Consider the following 21,355-nt stretch of genomic DNA (forward strand, 5'->3'; position numbering starts at 1 on the left):
TCCTACTTTTATATATTAGTTTTAAAATAAAATGTGAATGGATATGAGTTAGAGAAATATGAGGTTCACTATAAAAAAAAGATAAAAGTGAAAGATGACAAATTTTTAGAGACTGCTGAAAAAGAAAATAGATAAATTTTCAGGGACGGAGGGAGTAGTATTTTGATTGTGAATATCTTTTATATATTAATTTTAAAATAAAATGTGAGTGAAAATGAGTTAGTGAAATGTGAGGTTCACTATAAAAAATGGTAAAAGTGAAAGATGACAAATTTTTAGAGGCGGATGAAAAAGAAAATAGGTGACAAATTTTTAGTGACGAAGGGAGTAGTGTTTTGATCGTGAATATTGTAATGATATGAATTCCTCCCTCCGTCCAGACTAAGATGACATATTGCTTAACCGACACAGGATTTTAGGAGTTATTGATTAAAGTGTTCAATTGGAGAGAGAAAAGATGATTGTAAGTATTAAAGTAGAGAGATAAAGAAATATGAATATTTTAATAGGAGTACAATACTCATATTAAGCATTTCAATTATTTGTTTCAATTGCATAATGATCCCTGGCTATATTCAATATATGCTATATATCTGAATTAAATAAAAGACTAAGATTGAACCATCATAATTCATAATCATAATCATAATAATATTGAAGTTAGAGAGTCACATTTAGGATCGACATAGTTAAAACATCAATTTCCTTAGCCTTAGGAATGGATGAGTAGATCACGAAATCATTTTTTGGAAAAAATGTGGGTTGGATTCCGCAAATGCTGACACAGTAATTGAGATTAGTGGTGGGACATGTTGCTAAAATGCACAAATGTCAACTTAAGAGATCATTTTAACTTTTAATAAAGTAGATCGGTTTTAATATCTTTCGTAGTCAAAAATTCAATTGCAAATACAATTCTAGGTTATCATTGATAATGGTGATTAATAATTCATCAAGATACTGAGCAGTTATTATGTCACGCAATAAATTCTACAATAAATACAGTTAAAATGGGTCCACGGACAATCCATTTACGGAATATAAGCGGATCAATTATGGTACTCATTTCTGTAAAAAAAAGTACTTTAATTTAATATTCTATTTTAATTTTCGTCCCATATGTACCTTAGATTATATATTTCCCAATCTATTTATCGTCATTTTCTCGTATAAAGTGCAGGGGGCAACAAAACTAAAGTTAGGCACAAGAAATAATAAATTTCCAAGAGTAAGTAAAAAAATACTCCCTCAATTCCACTCTAAGTGGAGCATTTGTAATTTGACATAAAATTTTATGTAATGTTATTTTGTTAGTAAAGTGGAAATAATAAAGTAAGAGAGAAGGAAAAAGTAGAGAGAGTGATGTTTCACCGTATAATTTGAAAAAATTGATGTTCAAAGGTTAAAGTGGAAAAAGAATAGTATGAGCGAGAAAAAGTAAAAATAACTAACTTGAGACAAATAAAAATGGAATATGATACAATTTTCTTACGTAGCACTGCCTCCGTCCACAAAAATTAGCCTTGTTTTTCCATTTTGGTTTATCCACCAAAATCAGTCTTTATCTACTTTTGGTAAGTTACTATCTCTATTGAGGTTAAACTCATTTCACATTGAAAGCACCCCGATAATTTTTTTTCTCTATCTCTCTCATATTTTACCAATTTTGCTTGCAAGTTTATGAGCATAAGAGCATTGAGTGGTGCCCGTCCCCACCCCCTCAATTGCCAGTAATTTTCTAGCACCGCGGTGTTAACATATGCTTGCAAATTGTTAAGAATTTACTAGCACTCCCAGCGTGGTTCTAGCAAGTTTTGCAAGCACCGTTATACTCGCAAATTTTCTAGCATCAATTGTCAAAAGCTTTCCAGGGTCGCAGTGCTAGAAAATTTAGCGTGCATCACATATGCTCACAAATCTTTGCCCTTTGGTATCAATTATCATCATGACTTAGGCATAATATAATACTAGCTCGCTATTTTCTCATTGAATACTTGCTAATTCATGTGCTCGCAGAATGATGGTCGATTAAATATTTTTCAGTAGTGATTAAGAAGATAAAATAAATTACCACAAATTACTGGTTGCATTTCTTTAATCAGAACTTATTATATTCCTTTGCTCGAGTTAATAATAATAAATCTGGCGTGTTTACCTGATGATAAGTTAGCGTAAGTCATATAGATGACGTTTAATTAATTGACTAAAAAATATGCGATGCGAGCAATTTTCAAACTAATGGCTCAAAATCAAATCATCGTGCTGCGTGAGTCGCGTGACCAATCGTATATACTTGGCATAATTCCAATTACAGATCTTCTATTAAATAAAAATATACTATATATTACGAAAATTGGACCTCCGCTCAATCTATATTACTTTTTAAAAGAACAAAAAATCTTTAAATTAAATTTACCGATTATGGTAAACACTTTTAAAACTAGCTAGTTGGTCGATTTAGTTATAGGGGTGCGTTATATTGCTAACTATTTAAGTTGCGCTAACTCATCAATGCAGTGTATTAAAAATGTCAACACATTATATTGAAGTTCAACAAAATCATGTATTGACATTTTAATGTCATCGTGTATATAGTGACTTTGCCAAGTCTTAGCATCACACAATCTATTGTTTTCACTTACTTTAAATCACTTATTAACTAAACTTACCATACCAAGAAGAAGAACAAATAAACACAGTACGTTGTGTACAATTTCAAATGATTTAGTAATTTGCTAGCAAATACTACTTTTCACGCAAATACAAGTGTATAATTTAAATTGAACTTATAAATACAAGTATACAACTCACGCACTAATATTATTTATTATTGGAAGAGAATCGTTTTATCAAATACTACTAAATACTAGTACTATTCTCTTTCACTATAAGCAAGATGCTTCTTCTAAGCACTCGTTTTTTAAAAAGAATAATATTTAATAGTTAAAGTTGAGAGAGTGTAAAGTAATGAATACTCAATATAAAATGTATTGACAAAATGATAATTAGTAATAGTATTCTTTAAGTCTTAAAAGAAATAAAAGAAAAACATTATGTGGAGAGAGAGAGATAGAGGTAGAGATGCATCTTCAAGACTCGGGAGTAGCACTAGGGTTAGGAGTGTGAGAGACAAGGCCAACAAGGAAATCAAATATATCAGTTTCCATTACAGCTGCAGCCACATCTTCCTTGTGCATTGTCCTTGTCTTCCTTTGCAGCGTCATCGCCCACGCCCTTCTCGTCAACTCTTCGATGAACAACTCACACGCCTTGGAGAACACGATGGGGGCTTCCCCCGATATCATTTTCACATCCTCACCCGATTTCTTCATGATCTTCTTGATTCTTGCTAGTGGCAGCGAATGAGGTCCCGTCTTCCCCCCACTCAGAAGATTAGAGTACGCCCCCGGTTGCCTCATTTTCTAGGGTTTCTTCTTTTTACTCTCAGCTACACCGTTTTGTTGGAGTCCCGAACTAGGGTTTTTTAGAGATACATCGATGATATTGAGAGTTTGAAGGGTGAGTGAATATATGTATATCTATGAGATATATAATTTGATTTGTGGTGTGCAAGAAATGATTGGAAGTGTATATATACAAGTATGAAATTTAAGTGGTGGGGGTGGCCGGCCAGCCTACTTGGGGCCGGCTAAAGATATTTGGTTGGCTAATATATTAAAAATAGAATATATAGAGAAGAATTTAAAAGATTTTATTGAAATTGATTAAAATGTGAAATGGCTTTAATTAGGTTGGGCGTAGGGGACTAGTTAAATACAACTATGCTTGAAATTTTGAAATTAAATGTTTGGCTTTGTCATCACATATATTTATCTTTGTATACATTAATTAGGTTAGGAAAATACTACTATATTTAACATAAAAGATGCGTATTTTAAGTAGATGGTAACTAATTATTTTCTGACTAATGTATTTAGATCATATTTGTGTCAAGATTAATCTTATTTATTAAATTGACATATTCAATGTATTTATATCTCTTTCTTATGAACATTGAATAGTATATCCTGTGGAAATTTACGACTTTTTAACTTTGAAACATTTGACCACCATTTTCTACATTATTCGCATTGTTAGAACAATGAGAGAGGACAAATTAAATATATAATGTACTAGTATATACATATAACGTTTTCTATAAATTAATAAACTGGCAGAGCTTGATCAAACCTACCCATTGCAAAGTGACTTTTGATTTTTTAAATTTATACTTGAATCACATTAAAGACAAACTATAACTTTTGTGTGTATGTCATAGCCTACGTAAGTCAATTTTTATCTGAAAAAAGCATACCTAATTGATTATTCACTCGGATTGTTTAATTTTTTTTAGTATGCTATTCTAGACCATGTGTCGAACTGTTCATCAATTACTTTTGAGAGAACAATTAAATCGTACTCCTAGGTTTTATAGTTGAAATTATGCTTTTTCTTCACGTCTACTTGCGCATATCTAACAGATGTAATTGGAAAAGTCCAACTTCAAGTAACTTAATTCATAATTTAGGCTAATAAATAGACTTAGATAATAATTAAATTGAAATTATTGGAGTAAATTATTTATCAAAGTTTATTAGACAACATTAATAATAATGACCCCATTACCCTATATATATGTGATTGCTTGCAACTTGAGAAAATTAATAGTTGGAATACATTCTGTATCTATGTCTCTTCTTCTTGGGCAGGCTCAGCCGGGGCGTCGGGTTGGATCTCGGCGGGCGGGTCGCCGAAATCAAGACCTAGGGCGAGAGCATTTTTCTTGAGAGAACTAGTCTTGGTGAGATGATTGTAGCTGCCCGTCTCCTTGAAGAGCTGAGCAAAGTGAGTCTTGCAGTAGGGGATTCCATCGAGGGCCGCGTAAGACGACATGGTTAGGGTGCAACCTCCATGAGTACACTTAAAGCATTGCCGGTGATAAAATTCTCCCTCCACCGTCACCTGCACTTCTCTCTATATATATCACTTTTTCATTTTCTAATTTAAATTAAAATTTGGTTATGAAACATACCTTCTCCAGTGGGTACACAGTTTTTTTACAGGCTGCACACTTTTCTAACGTGCCAGAAAACATGGTTGACACTTTACTAGGAGTCCTATTCTGTGCATGTCAACAAACTTATTATAACTCTCATAAATCCAATTTTTTAAACAAAAAAAATATGTCTCCCCCCCCTTTATTTTTGTAATGGTGTTTACCAGTTCTGGATGTTTGCCACCTGATCAGAAATGAAAGAAATTAATATAATGTAAGAATCACTAATCCTGACAAATTAAGTATCAAAACAAATATGGAAAAATTAAGGTTTGGAAACTGACTTAAGCTGGATTGAAACTTCTTAGTAGTGAAGCTGCCTGTCTCCCTGAAGAGTTGTTCAAAATGAGGCTTGCAGTAGAGTTTCCCATCCACTGTTGAGTAGCTGCTTATCTATCATTATTATTCAAATAATGTTATTTTTCTTAAAACATCACATGCATAAAAATGAAATACTATATTTCCAAAAGGAAAAAACATTTTCTTATCAGTTTAGAAATTGTTGGGCTTCAAACAATATGGCATCGGATAATTAGAATATGTACGAACGATATATAAATGCAACCCTACTCCATTAGTAAGAGGCCGTTTCCCTCACAAAAAAATACTATATACATACAGCGAGACGTCCATTGCAAGTGTCGCATTTGAAACAATTCTTGTGATAGGGAATTCCATCAGCGGAAAACATTTCCGCAACATGCACAACTTTATCGCAAGTATGGCATTTCTGCGTCGTGCCATAGGAAGACGACGACATTTCTTCCTTTTTGTTGTTATTCTTACTTTTACTTTTTTTTCTTCTTCAAATCAACTAAATCACTGCCCTTTTTACAAAATGAGCATTTTAAGCAATTTTTTAAGGAGAGTTACAGGCTGAAATTTAAAGTAGGCAAGTAATGGTGCTGCTGAATTGGAAGACCTATTTTTCTGTGGCAAAATATGAAACAATCTAAATTAACTGGTGATTATAAGGGATTTTAGGTTTTTTTTTAACCTCATATATTTCATCTAATTAATGAAAACTTGCATAGTTGATTACAAAAAAAGTGACGAATTTATAAACCAAGTTAGGACGATTTTAGGATCATGGTTAGTTCGGAGAGGTTGCAATCCAATTGGCACCGGAATTTTTGTGACGGATTAGAGCCGGAATATTGTTGCAAGATAAAAAGAAATATTATTTGATTTTTTTTTTGAAGAAAGAAATATTATTTGATCAAATTTATTGATTTGCGGCGAATTTATCCAGCACAAAATTTTAAAAATAATCATTTAATCTAACTCTGTTCAGTCCAAAACAATTAAAAACAATTTTTGAGTACCGGATGATACTTGCACCCGATTTTTTAAGAAATTATGTTAACTCAATCAGATACCCAATGAGTATCAATTAACCGCTATTCGATAAAATTGGAAAGGGGATAATGATATAGATATTTACATTTATTTTATTCAAGAAGTGAGATGATAATCTTAATATTTTATTTTATAATGTATTGTTACAATGAGAGGTTTATTTTATAATGTATTGTTACAATGAGAGGAATTGGTTTGATCTATATATCTTTCCATAATTAGTATGATTTGGTTTAATCTATTTTAGTATATTTTTTTATCCGCATATTATAAATATGTGTGAAATATTTAATCAGATTTAAAAATGAAGAAATAAAATATTTTTCATATTATCATCCCTCAGTGGTCCTTAAAAATCACGGCAAGTATCAGGTATTGTAATTTGTAAATATGATGGAACTGGGTATCGAGTATATCTAGTGTGTCTAAGTGGCTATACACGTGACACATGCAATTACTTGGATGATTTGAATTAATCAATTCGCATATAACACATGGATTGCATATCATGGACACAAGGAATTCATACAATGAAATCTTTAATACATGAATTTTATGATTACCATAGACTTACGGTTTAGATTCATTAATTATTGGTGGAATTGAATTCCAACAGTCCGGATCCCGAATAATAAAACTTTTTGTGGACTCTTCTTAATGGTGTTATAAAAATGATTTTTTCTCTCTCACTCAATAAAATGCAAAAACATTCATAGTACCACCGGATATTACTGTAATTGTTGTTGTTCAAGATATCATGATTCATTTAGGTGATAAAAAAATCGCAAATATTTGATAAATTAAAACAATGCATAATCAATATCACATATCCACGAATAGGAATCTCATTTCATTCCGATGCAAATTTTAAGAAATACTCTCTTCGTCCATAAAAAATAAAGCATAATTACCATTTTTGGCCGTCCATAAAAATAGAGCACATTCATTTATGGAAAATTTTCAACAAATAATAACCCTACACATCATTCCACTAACACTGCTTCTCACTTACTTTTTCTCCTTTTCTCTTACTTTACCAATTCTACATTAAAACCCATGCCATACACAAATTGCTCTATTTTTTATGAACGAAGGGAGTATTAAGAAAAGTAAGGTGGAAGAAATCAGTGGAATATAGGTCCCACTTGTCTATAGTATTAGTTTTAAATGATATATATGAGATAGTGGAATATGAGACATTTTTACTATATATAGTACTCCCTCCATCTTCAAAGAATATGCACTTTGGGTTCAGCACGGATTTTAATGTAAAATTGGTAAAGTAAGAGAATATGTAGATAGAAAAAGTAATTAAAGTATTGTTAGTGGAAAATAGGTCACATCTCATTAAAGAGAAAAGACTTTCCAAAATTAGAAAGTGCATATGCTTGTGGGACGGACTAAAAAAAAGAGTGCATGTTCTTGCTGTATAGCGTATTGAATATTGCAGGCCGAGAAAATTTACTCTTGAGCATTTTTTATGATTGTCATATGGCAACTGATTTTTTGTGTATAAATGAATGGCTAGAAATAATGATGCTGTTACTTTAAGAATTGTTATCATTTTAACGCACCTTTGGAAGTCAAAGCATATCTATACAATCTGGAATGTACTTATGATATTTAACATAGTAGTACCCAAAATTCACCTCCATCATTAGTACGAGTGAAACTTTTTGTTAATTTGGATAATTTTAAAAAATATTTCATACTTCCTTTAGTCTAATATATTAGATATCACACTTTTGACTTGAACAAATTATAAGAAATATAATAAAAAAAATAGATTGAAAAAATTTAGTAGTGAAAAAAAATTGAAAAAATTTAATAAATTGTGGATCCTATGTTATATTTAATTTTATAATAAAATACTCCTTCCGTCCCAGTTTTGGAGTCACATTTTGCCATAAAAGTCTGTCTCAGTTTTAGAGTCACATTTAGAATTTTCCATATTTGGTCATACAATTTTATTCCATTGTTCATCAAAATTACATTAAAATAAACCAAAACAAAAATAAAAACCAAAAAGTCAAAAAGAGACCCACCTTTAACCAACTCACTTCATTTATTACAAACTCCACCATCTCACTTCATTTATTACACACTCCACCATCTCACTTAATTAATTACATACTCCACCAATTCCTTATAACCTATGCCATAACCAATGTTTTAAAAATCGGACCGGTCGGCGAACCGGCGTCGTTACTGGTTCACTGGTTCAACCGGTTCACTGGTCGAACCATTGGTTGAATCGAAATATATAATAAACACATATATTAAATATTATTAAGAAATTTAATATTTTTATGCATTAAAATAGATGATGTTTATTAATTTAAGAAAATTTATTTCGTAAAATAATATTATAATTAAATACGAATTAGGTATTTAGTTTAGATAAAAATATTCATTGATGTCAATAGCTAGGGTATATAAATTAAGTATGTAATATAAAAATTTTATTTATAGTAAATAATGAATCTTATATGGTACTAATAATAATATAGATGGTAAGTAGAGCATCATTAAAATATAGAGGATGATAATTATTTATATTATAATTAACAATTATATTAAAGAATATAAAATTAAAATGAATTATTAGTTTTTGTAGATAAAAATTTAATGGTTAATGTATAAAAATATTTGATGTTCAAATTGTTCAATGAGCTCATGTGGTGGAGTGGTAGAGGTCTTCTTATGTAGAAGAGAGGTCATGAGTTCAACTCCTACCAACAACAAATTTTAAAAAATTTTAAACAAAACAATATTGAACCGGTTTCCGGTTTACCGGTTCTGCCGGTTCACAGCGTTTCAATGCATTGGTGGTTTAAAGGAGTGAACCGAACCGGACTACCTACCGGTTCACGGTCCGACCGGTCAAACCGGCCGGTCCGGTCCGGTTTTAAAACATTGGCCATAACTAAATGTGACTCCAAATGTGGCACGGGAGGAGTATGAGTTTCCCGAGTTAGCAGTATGCGAGATCCAATATCAAAGACAGTAAAAGTTAGAGTAAATGTCAAATTTGGTCCTGAACATATGAAAATTTTATCATTTTGGTCCTCCGTCAACATTTCCGTTAATATTTAACGGTCAACCATTTTAATCACAATTTTGACCAAATTAAGCAATTTTTAATTATTTAATAACTCTTAATTATAACTTTAATTATGTCAAGGATGGGTCATCTTCCATTGCTTATAGCATCGTAATCCAAAATTAAGATCAAATCTACACCTTTAGATTTTAAAATGAGTGGATGAGATTGAACCTTAAGAATTTCAATAAATAGTAGACAAAATATCAACAAAAGAGTAATATCGTCATTATGTTATCATATGATAATTTTCGTGAGCGTTTTTTTTATATCAACATAGTGTATTACAAATATCAACAATATGACATAAGAATATCAACACTAGTACAAGAAAATATCAATACATATTTATTGAGATTTTTACATGGTTTTATTGAGATTTTATATGCATTATATTCAAATTTTTTGATGTATTTGTTGATAAAAATCTGGATCAACATTTACGAAAACTAAAATAAAAAAATATCAAATTTCATCATCCGAACGTCGTCGGAACATATGCAATTGAAATCTCATTGGAATCCTTATAAAATTATCTTTAATTTGATATATTTTTTGCGAAAAAATAATTTGAATCGAGAGAGTTGCGTAAATTTAAAGTTTTAAGATGATTTTAATGAGAGAGAATTGACATTAATACCCCTTATTTTTATTTAATAATTTTCTTAATTAAAAATATAATCCATATGACATTATTTCAACCACTAGATCTCTTACTCTAATGGCTAAGATTTGGTTTTAATTTGGGATTGCTAATTAGTTAGCAATTGATCGCTCCCCTGTTAAGGATATACTATCTTTTTAAATAAAAAATAAGACTTTGAAAACAGAAAATAAAGAGGTGCAGACGCTTTTGAAGAGAAAAAGCGATTCATTCTCGCCCTCTCTCACTTCGACGGCGCCGACGAGCGGCGACCGACGGCTAGTTTCTCGGCAGATGGAGGAGGGGAAGAGGAAGAGCACCTGATCCGGCGAGAGTGGTGGCCGACGTGACCTTCGATTCCGGTACGAGTCTTGCAATTGCAAGAAATTTGGGTTCAGAGGGTGTGGGTGGTCAGTGGTGACTCTGGGGACGGAACAATGGGTTCTAAGGGTTATGAATTTGGGGTTGGAGATGACAAGACAGATTATGAGGATTGTGAATCTGGGAGGGAGGGGGGATTGAGGAGGCTATGGCTTGTGGGAAGGGGAAATCGAAGGTCACGTCGGCCACCACTCTCGCTGGATCAGGTGCTCTTCCCCTTTCCCTCTCCCTTCTCCTTCTCCATCTCCATCTGCCGAGAAACTAGCCGTCGCCGCTCGCTGGCGCCGTCGAAGTGAGAGAGGCGAGAGTGAATCGGCGTTTTCTCTTCAAAAACTTCCGCAGACACTTCCTCTTTATTTTCCCTTTTCAAAGTTTTTTATTTAAAAAGAGAGTATATCCTAAACATAATTAAAGTTATAATTAAGAGTTATTAAATAATTAAAAATTGCTTAATTTGGTTAAAATTGTGATTAAAAAGGTTGACTGTTAAATATTAACGGAAATGTTGACGAATGACCAAACTGATTAAATTTTCATATGTTCAAAACCAATAAATCTAAAAGATAAGGTTTAGGATCAAAATAATAAAACGGACTTAGCATATGTTCGGCTTCGGGCAATACCACTGTACTTGCCACAATTAAGAATCTCATAATTTTATGAATCCTTATCACAGGAGCATCACCTTATCTCATCAACAATGGATAGTTTCACGCTCAGCACTACCGCCAATTCCACCTCTCTCTCTTCTATTCAATTCTTTTCACAACCCGTTTATCATGCCAAGAAATCCGGTATACTGAATTTCCCTGGCAGAAAACCCAAAAAGTTTTGGGTTTCTGCCTCAAGAGATGAACCGCAGCTTGATGACTGGGATAGAATGGAGCTTAAATTTGGTAGAATGATTGGGGAAGACCCCAAAATCACTTTAGCCAAGGTGCCTTCCTTGGATATCTCCTTTTATACTTGCTGAAAGATTGAAACTTTAGAAATATTCGATGTATATTTATTATACTGGGGTTTCTGATTAATGGAGGGAATCATCATTGATGAGTTAAATGAGTGTGATAATCACTTGTAAATTGCGTTTGCAGTGTTTGTAGCGCACAATTTTGGATTTTAATGTGGCTTCCTTTGTTAATTGGAGAAAGATGGTATAACAGATAGATAGTCTTATCATGCTGATTTTTTTTTTCCTTTAATGTTTATTTTTTTGTTGATTACCGTGGTTGGGATGGAAAGGGATAAAACATGATTTACATTCTTGTAAATGCCACACCCAATGAAGTGGTAGCTGTTTGTTTGCGTGTATATTGATTGGGGTGAATGTTTTACTTTGTAGGAGATGCATTATGCATCTACAAGGGGCATGCAATAGTTCTAGATTTCTGCGTCGAACTAGCCTTTGGAATCGGTTATTAGGACTTCTCCGGTTAATCATAGTTTTATGATGCATGTGTTATACTACTGATTTATGAAGAACAACAACATATGCTTTGTTGTTTTCACAACCTTTGTGTTTTCTTTATTAGTCTTGAAATAAATGTTGAACTATAATTTTTCAGATAATGGGTAGAAAATCGAATCCAGATGTGTCTTATTTGGAGATTGAGAAGTTATTAGATAAGAAGAAGGGGAGAGCACTGGATGAAGGAGTAGAGGAGATCCCATTCGATTTGCCTGGTCAAAAGAAGTCAGTGAAATCCGTGCAAGGGTTAAATTTGGTCCGGCCTGTGTTAAAGAAAGGATCCAAGTTCGAAGAAACTGCTAAACCTGTGGAAACAAGTGCTAAAAGTCCTATCAGCCGTCCTATGAAAAAGGCTTCAGAGGCTTCACAAGAGACTAAAAGCAGCGTTCCTGATGTTATCTTGCGAAAACCAAGATCATTTAATGAGGATGATGGTGCGAGTGGATCCACAAGGTTCGGAATGAGACCAAACTTATCACTGAGAATGGGAAATGAGCCGCAGAAAGAGAGGTTTAGTGATATTACATTGTTAAGGAAACCTGCACCATTGACATCTGGATCTGCAGTTGGAGAAGAAGACAGCCGCCCAAATTCTTTGGATAGTAAAACTGGATTGGAGGAAAATTCATCTACCGAAGGAAGCAGTTCTGCCCCTCTTCTGAAGAAGCCAGAGCTGATGAAGCTCAATTCAAAAGCTGAAGCCAATCATGATTCACCAAATGAGCATACTGAACTTAGCTCCAATGATGTTATGACCGAGAATAGGACGGATGTTTCCGACTCAGAGAATCGTCAAGCAACTACAAACACCGTCAATCAAAACTGGTTCCATGAAACCAATCAAGATGAATCTGCTTCAGATGAGGGGTTGGGGAAAGGTAATTTTTTTAGACTTTAGTTAAACTTTCTGTATTACAAAATCATATCTTAGTTGTGTATGGAAGTAGAATACTTCAATGTGCTATTAAATGTCTTTGTGCTTTTTCAAGAATTGCAGGCTGATATGCGGTCTGGTGGGCAAACATCCACTTCGGATGAACTTCCTTTAACTACACATGCAGTGTCTATAGATACTATGCTTATAGGCAAACCAGAAAGGTAATGCAGTCTTTCTGATCCTCTGTTGCATCTTTAAAAATTGCTTGAGATACAGTTTTCCATTAAGTTTATCTTCTTACTCCTTAGCTGTACTCTCTTTAATTACTGTGATACTATGCTATAGATTAGATCCCGCTGTTAAACCAGCAGATCAGAAAATTAGAAATGAGGCAGTTCCTATAAACCCTGACAGCTTGGGTAATCCATCCGATCTGGAGAACTTCATTGCATCATCACCCATTAAGGTTGGCAACCATCTTTGGTGTACACAGAATTCCTGATTGTTACATTTGGAATCTGATTGTTTCCTACTGCCCTACTAATCTAGGATCGGGAGGAGGATGACTGGACTAGAGTAGAACAGCTGGTTAAGACTGGAGAAAGAGAAGAAGTGGAATTGATCAGCGCCAGTACTAGAGGATTTGTTGTGGGTTAACTTTTTATTCTAGTTTGAACAGTATTTATAATGTCGATACTCGTAGTTCAGCTGTAAATATTTTAGTTTCTTGTTTTGCTTACAGGTATCATTTGGCTCCTTGATTGGTTTTCTACCATATCGTAATCTTGCTGCTAGGTGGAAATTCTTAGCTTTTGAGTCCTGGTTGAGAAGAAAAGGTTTAGATCCATCCCTTTACAGGCAGAACCTGGGCATAATTGGAAAGTATGAAGCTAGTAGCGTGATGGATTCGCCTGAGTCTGTGAAAAGTTCAGAAATTGATAGCAAGACTGATGAGGCATTGACACAAGATATGAAACTGGAGGATCTTCTTATGCTCTATGACCAAGAGAAACTAAAATTCTTATCATCCTTTGTTGGTCAGGTTTGGATGACGAGATTTCATGCCAAATAGCCTCTCCTTTCATTTTTATTACAGTACATTTTACCTAATGTCCCTGGGGCCTGGACTTGCAGAGGATCTACGTGGGAGTAGTATTGGCTGACAGAAATTCTCGGAGGCTAATATTTTCCATAAAACCAAAAGAGAAAGAAGAATTAGTTGAAAAGAAGAGAGAACTCATGGTAAGATGCTGAAAAAGGTCCCAACAATTTTTAGTTCCTATGCAAGTCTGCTTGATTCATTGTCCTACTTAATGTCCTGAACCTTATGCATTCCTTCATTTCAGGCACGTCTGAGTGTTGGAGATATAGTCAAGTGCTGCATTAAAAAGATTACATACTTCGGTGTCTTTGTTGAGGTAAATGAAGTGTTCTATTTACATTAGGCTGACAGGTTAGGATTCTGTCCATTTGGTTGGTTTTAACTAATATTTCCATCAAACATATTCAAATTAGTATTTATACTTTCCGGATGAAGCAAATTACTGTTATAACCTGATTGAATTGGCTCAGAGTTTTGGTTTTAGTTTGTTAAAAGAAACTTGACAGTTTTGGTTGGACTTCACTTTTCGTTGTGCGATTTTGGACTTGTTTTAGAATTATAGAAAATTGAATGTAATATTGAACTTAAATGACATACCAATATTTAGTTTAACAATCCCAACCAAAATAAATTCTCCAGATATGACTAATCAGAATTCAAATAAGACCTGATAAGACTTTATTAAGTATGCTGTGTATTCGATTATAAACTGGAAGCAAAACATTGACTAATCAAATTACCATCATAGCTTAGGCCAAGTTCAGTGTTTTTTTTTCTGTTTTGAGTTGGTTCGATATACATCCATGATCTTCTATAGAAGGTCAACATATCTTATGGTTTTTGAGCTTTGAGTGTGTAATTTTAACTTTGCAGTTTCGAAATAATTAGCGGTTGAAATAGCTAAAGGGTCTATTATGCGTTATGGATATCTATAATTGATGGATAATTATAATTGATGAATATCTTTACCTAGGTTGAAGGGGTTTCTGCGCTTATTCACCAGACAGAAGTTTCTTGGGATGCCACGTTGGACCCTGCATCATACTTCAAAGTTGGCCAGGTATGCAGTGTAAAAGACTAAGTATTGATCCTTCATGTCCATTTTAATAGAAATATGACCTTTCTTGTGCCCATACTTTGTTCGATTGCAGATTGTCGATGCCAAAGTCCATCAATTGGACTTTTCGCTTGAACGTATATTTTTGTCATTAAAGGAAATAATGGTAACTACTGTACCTTGTTAACGGCACTTTGCTGTTAAAAGCTGTTACTAATAAGAATGACCTTATCTTTTCTCGTGGAAGCCGGATCCCCTGATGGAGACCTTGGAGGCCGTGGTTGGTGATCAGAATACTTTGGATGGTAGACTAGAAGTAGCTGAGGCAAATTCTGAGGTTATATCTAATTTTTTGTAACACTGCCAATATCTAACTGCCTGATGCATCTTCACCTAGTGAAATTCATTATTCTGAAACTATGTAGTGGGTCGAGGTTGAGTCGCTGATGAAAGAACTGAGGCAGATTGACGGAATCCAGTCCGTGTCAAAAGGACGGTACTTTTTGAGCCCGGGTTTGGCACCTACTTTTCAGGTGAACTTAATCAAACTGATCATTAAAGCAATTAAATTTCTTGTTTTCTGCCTAATAGATTTGGAATGATTGATTCTTTCTTATGTTTCCTACGATGCAAATCTTTGTTGTGCTAAACTGCAAGATGCAAAATTATGCACCTTATTGTGATTGTTAAATTAAAATTTTTCACACTTGAAGGATTGACCTGTTATGTTGGAGATGGTTTGATATGTGAGCTTATTATGCAGGTTTATATGGCCTCTATGTTTGAAAGGCAGTACAAATTGCTTGCTCGAGCTGGAAATCAAGTACAAGAGGTTAAGCCTTGACAATTTTTTATTGTTTGAACTTATTCTTTCAATTGGTATTTTTGTATATCTTCTTATTATATGAAAGTGGAAACTTAGATAAATGCTTTTGAAACATATGCATATAGCAGATTTTGCAGTTACTAAATCTTGTTTCAGTATCTTTAATTCGATGTTTTTCGTTGATTACTTGATCTTGCTATAATGTGAGGATAATAGAGGAAACATGACTTGCAAACAGGTAATTGTGGAAACTTCTTTGAGCAAAGAGGAGCTGAAAGCTGTTATCCTGACCTGCACCAACAGGGTGGCCTGAACGAACAAAGACGATGGTGTCGCCTCTGCTTCAGATTCTGCTCATCACTTCTCGAAATATTGAGAGGCTAAATGTGAAGATGTAGTAACCATAGGTTTGGCAATGTGGTTGTAGTTTGTTAGGCTTTTCCCCCTCTTGTAAATCTCACATATATTAATTTTGCCTGAAATACAGTTGATTTTAGTCAATCTTCTCCATCCATATAATGTGTGCAAAAACTTGTTCATTTCTAAAATGCTTATATTTCTACACGATTAGTCGACGTATATAATTAAGAAGGTGTCACTAATAATGCCTTTGAGCAAATAAATGATTATTGTATCATGTGTGATCAACTACTAACTAGTAATTTACAATAATAATTAATACTCCCTCCGTCTGCCATTAGGAATCACATTTATGGACGGCACGGGTTTTAAGAAATGTTAAGAAAAGTTAGTGGAATAGGGTCCCACTTGTATATATTACTTCATCCGTCCCAGATAATTTGAGACACTTTGACTTGACACGGGTTTTAAGAAATCTAATGGAAAGTGAATTGAAAAAGTTGGTGGGACGTGGGTTCTACTTTTAAAATATTAGTTTTATAATAAAATGTTAGTAGGAATGAGTTAGTGGAATATAAGGCCCACTACCAAAAATGGTAAAAGTAAAATGAGACAATTATGTGGGACGACCCGAAATGGAATACTGGGTCAAATTATCTGGGACGGAGGGAGTATTTTTAATGAAATGTGAGTGAAATGAGTTAGTGGAAGGTTGGACCCTATTACCATTTATAGTAAAGGTGAACCGGGAAAGTGGAAAAATGAGACTCCTATTCGAGGACGGAGGGAATAACTAATATCAATTTTGTATATTAAAAATATCAACACAAAGACATAAATTTATCAATCTTCTTGTGTTGTTAAACTTATATATTTGTGTTGATAATTAAAATTACATGCTATATTGATATAATTAAGTCTTTGTGTTGATAATTTGAATACACTGAATTGAAAGTTATTAGTTATTACTGTAAATTAGTTAGTACACTAATGCAACCCATGTATTAGATACTCAATTATTTGATTAATTTTTATTAAAATGATACAAGTAAATCTGTGCATGTGTGCGTTTCTAACCATATACTCTTGTGTTAGTTGTGTAAGGATTAGATCCGTTAGGATTCACTACAACCGAGATCTCTTTATATACAAGTAGTGAGGAGATTAGCTTTCGCTATACGAATCGATTACAAGAACGAAAAACAATATAAGTTAAATTTAAGAAAGAAATAACCAGATCTTAAGTACTTTCTCGATACGAGTTTTAAAAAATATACTAAAATATGGGTTGAAAAAGTAAGTGAAATATAGATCCTACTTTATAGTATCTTAAGTTTATAGTAAATTATAGGATTCACTACAACCGAGTTTTAATTTTTTTTTTGTTTATGTTTTAAGACTGCAAAATTTGATGGACTTTAGCCAATCGAGTTCTTATATTCATAACCATCGTTGCACCTGCGCTTAAAGCACGCAAATGTTACACGTTCTATAATAGGTAAAATAAGATAATTTTTTGATCCATTTTCCACCAATGCAACATATCAAATGGTTTTAGAATATTCTACCAAATCTAAACTTAAATAATGTTTAAATTCATTTGTTGACTTTGTACAAGCATAATTTTTTTCATCTATATTTTATCTAGATTTGTATAACTAGAGTCTAGAGAAGGAATCACTTTTGTTACTTTTAATATTAGATGATGCCATAGTAATTGATATTGTATCCTCTAATTGTTTACTCCATTCATTCCATTGAAGATGACCCGTTTTTCTTTTTGGCTTCTTCTCCCAATTAAAATAATTCATTATTAAAATGAAAACATTTTTATCTCTATTGTATTTCATTTGATCTCTCTACTTAACACAAAATAAAGTTGCATAAACTCTTGTGCCGCCAAAAAAAGAATTATTTTCATTAGAATACCTCATGACAGATGGAGTATTAGATATTGGATTTCGAATGCAAGACATAAGTAATAAGGAGTATTAATCATGGTAAACTTCACAACCATTCTCTCTTTACATCTCTGATTCGTCCCATAAAAATATGGGCAATGAGTATGAGAATTAAGACAAAATTGGTAAAATAAGAGAGAAGAGGAGAATGGTAGTTAAAATAGTGTTATTAGATAGTGAGACCTACATTATTAAATATTTAAATTGATAATAATTTTCCAAAAATGAAATGCACATATTTTTGTGGGACGGACAAAAAAGAAAAATGCATATATTTTTATGGAACGGATGGAGTATGTGCAGTCAAAAGTGAATGTTGCATTAACATGAATGTGGTTGGGAATTTGTGTGTGTAAGACTATAAACAATTTATTACATAGATTATAAGTGATTAATTACTTAATTATATTAGAAAAATTAATATATAAAGTGGCCTCTGCTTGGACTGATCCCGTGCTAGGCTCCGGATGGGCCTAGACTTGGGGTGTGCCTGGGTTTACACTTACTTCAAACAAAGAGTTAGCCAAGCCCGATTCATTTCATCGATGGATCAGGTCTCATGGACCGCCCCAACCCAACCCAATCGATAAGCCTAATGTGAACCCTTGTTGAGGGGAGCCCAGCCCAGCCCAGCCTCTCCCTTGCTAGGGCTTTGAGTAGGGAAAAGAGGGGCTCAATCTCAAACCTCCCCACGATCCAATCCTTTCAAAATGGCGGGAAAACCCTCTTCCCATCGAAATTCGCGTATTTAAAGGAAAGAGGCAGATAACATTTTCACACTTGCGTCCAATTTCAAAATGGCACCCAAACGGAAACCGACAACCCCCGAAGAAGCCGCCCCCGTTGTCCGGAGGTCCGCCCGCCTCTCCAGCGCCGCCGTCGTTGCCGACCCCGAGCCACCCAAGAAGAAGCAAGCCAAACCTAAAGCCGAAACCAAAACCAAGGCTGAAGCCAAAGGCAAAGCCAAAGCCGAAACCAAAACCGAAGCCAAAGCCGAAACCAAGGGGAAGGCCTCCGAGGAAGCAGGTGGAGAGGCGGTGGAGAAAGCGAAGACTATCGTGATAGAGCACTGCAAACAGTGCAACCATTTCAAGAAGAGGGCGATTCAAGTGAAGGAGGAGCTTGAGAAGGAGGTCGCCGGAGTCAACGTGGTGGTCAACCGGGAGAAGCCGAGGAGGGGCTGCTTCGAGATTCGCGAGGAAGGTGGAGAGGTCTTCGTGAGCTTGCTGGACATGAAGAGGCCCTTTCCGCCGCTCAAGGCACTCGACATGGACAAGCTCATCTCCCACATTCTTCACAAGATCCGATGATTCTGGTTAGCTCTACTTTTTGGGAATTTTGCTATCTAAATCTAAATTCTATTCTCTGCTTCCAATTACTGGGATTGGATTGGATGAATTCTAATTTGATTATAATGCAGCAACTGATTCCACATTTCTAGCATCCACTAATATTAGGACTGCTTCTTTTTACCTAAATTGGTTGTAATCCTTTCATCTTTTGCACTTAAGACAAATTATTATCTTTAAATTGGATTTGTGCTTTTCAATCTTTGTTGCCTTCCTTTTGCATAAACATGGAAAAACAAATTACTAACTCTTGATGATCAAAATCCAAAATTATACTAGGTGCCATTTGAAAGCTTTTGATCAAGAGCTTTCCATGGGTGTTATAGGAGTAACTCCTTTACTTGCAGTGTGCTTTGAATTGGGAGCAATCTTTATTGAATTTGTATGGGTACATTTGTCTAGTGGTCTAACATGGTGTTTCTATATTATACTAGTACTATCTTTTTGTAGTGTGCTTCATTCCTAATGAATTGGAAGTACCACTCTCTTTGTTTGCACTTAAGGAAAATCACAATGAAATTTGAGTTTGTGTTTTTCAATCTCCCATGACTTCCTTTGGTGCGATGATAGATAACAAATTAGGAATAGTTTCTCTACAAGATTTTTTCATGTTATATTCTCATCACTTCCATTGGAAACCGCTTGTTGTTTTGGTATAGTTTTCTTCATGACTGGGAAATAGCCCTCTCATCTTTTTGCAATAAAAGTAGAAGTTGTGCTATTCAATCTATGTTGATTTCCTTCTGTATGGAGACAGATAACAAATAAGGAATTGTTTTATTACAACAAATTTCATGCTATTTTCTTATCACTTTTGATGATCAAATCCATTACTATGCCATTACAAAGCTTCATCGAGAGCTTTCCATGGGTATCTTTGTCCAATGCTACAAAAAGGTGGTATTCGGTTTCTCAGACAAAATAATACAAGATACAATCTAGGATTAGGATTGAGTTGTGAGATTATTTTAGTCATAGGGGGTTAGATATGACTAATTATTTCATGATTATCCATCTAGGATTGAGTTGTGGGGATGAATCACATGAACCAAACATACTACAAATTTAATCCCGGATACAATCTTGCAAACTGAACACCCTCTAGAGTTTTTGTATTTTTTTCTCTTCCTTATTTGCGGTGTGCTTATTTCTTAATGTACTGAAATTACTCATCTCACCTTGGCTTTTACGACTAAGGGAGATTATGTCTAGGAATTGTTTTTTGAGTAATTTTCGTGATCTTTTTTATCACTTGAAGATTGAAATCCAACACTAGAGAGTTTCTATAGGTACGTACCTTTGGGTTATTTATCGAACTTTAAAAATTGAGTTATTGACAATGAAAATTAGACTTATGTCAAATTAAAAAAAATTATAAACTCAAGTAGTTTTTTACCATATAGTACTAAATGAAATTGGTTGGAAACCAAAATTTAAATATGGCATATGGTCCATATATATATATACACAATTAATCCCAATTCCAATAATTTCAAACATAAATGGATTTCAAAATTTATGTTTGAGGCATGATATATAGAATTATAAAATGACAGACGTATAGTGATTTCTCTACGAAGTTTATTTTCATAGGATTTTATGTCTCTAACTTTCTATGTAGAAACGTTACACGTTTGATAGAAATACTTCTATATTTCAAAACCAACGAAATTAACATCTCATTGCATATTGATTGTAAATGACTACTCACGTTTTTGCCCCCGTTTAAGAGGTCTTTGTCTCCAAGACTTGTGCATGTTGTATGGGTCTTTCTTCCAGTATTTTTATATTTGAATATGATGAAACAGATGAG

At 33.8% G+C, this 21,355-nt stretch overlaps 4 protein-coding genes across 4 annotated transcripts; 2 read left to right on the forward strand and 2 right to left on the reverse strand.

Moving 5' to 3' along the window:
• Positions 1–3,089: 3,089 nt before the first annotated feature.
• On the reverse strand, positions 3,090–3,419 carry LOC125189947 (nuclear transcription factor Y subunit C-2-like). The gene has a single exon (XM_048087162.1). The coding sequence runs from the start codon at positions 3,417–3,419 to the stop codon at positions 3,090–3,092; it is 330 nt and encodes a 109-aa protein (XP_047943119.1).
• Positions 3,420–4,604: 1,185 nt separating this feature from the next.
• On the reverse strand, positions 4,605–5,855 carry LOC125191300 (LIM domain-containing protein WLIM2b-like). The gene is made up of 5 exons (XM_048088817.2): positions 5,676–5,855; positions 5,341–5,449; positions 5,221–5,240; positions 5,033–5,122; positions 4,605–4,962 (listed from the first exon to the last, which is right to left on the reverse strand). Exons 1-5 carry the CDS (start codon positions 5,814–5,816, stop codon positions 4,687–4,689), a joined length of 636 nt encoding a protein of 211 aa, XP_047944774.1. The 5' UTR covers positions 5,817–5,855; the 3' UTR covers positions 4,605–4,686.
• A 5,308-nt stretch (positions 5,856–11,163) lies between these two features.
• Positions 11,164–16,373, forward strand: LOC125190157 (Nucleic acid-binding, OB-fold-like protein). Its single transcript, XM_048087366.2, has 14 exons — positions 11,164–11,479; positions 12,108–12,888; positions 13,000–13,108; positions 13,233–13,353; positions 13,437–13,535; positions 13,630–13,929; positions 14,022–14,129; positions 14,234–14,305; positions 14,963–15,049; positions 15,141–15,212; positions 15,294–15,383; positions 15,472–15,579; positions 15,810–15,878; positions 16,111–16,373. The coding sequence occupies exons 1-14, from the start codon at positions 11,243–11,245 to the stop codon at positions 16,183–16,185; spliced, it is 2,328 nt and encodes a 775-aa protein (XP_047943323.1). The 5' UTR covers positions 11,164–11,242; the 3' UTR covers positions 16,186–16,373.
• Positions 16,374–18,959: 2,586 nt separating this feature from the next.
• On the forward strand, positions 18,960–19,744 carry LOC125190441 (uncharacterized). Its single transcript, XM_048087756.2, has one exon. The coding sequence runs from the start codon at positions 18,991–18,993 to the stop codon at positions 19,501–19,503; it is 513 nt and encodes a 170-aa protein (XP_047943713.1). The 5' UTR covers positions 18,960–18,990; the 3' UTR covers positions 19,504–19,744.
• Positions 19,745–21,355: the final 1,611 nt, after the last annotated feature.

The sequence above is a fragment of the Salvia hispanica genome, chromosome 5 (genome assembly GCF_029641045.1).
Source record: "Salvia hispanica isolate PSC_SH4W2 chromosome 5, Shi_PSC_v1, whole genome shotgun sequence".
NCBI lineage: Eukaryota > Viridiplantae > Streptophyta > Magnoliopsida > Lamiales > Lamiaceae > Salvia > Salvia hispanica.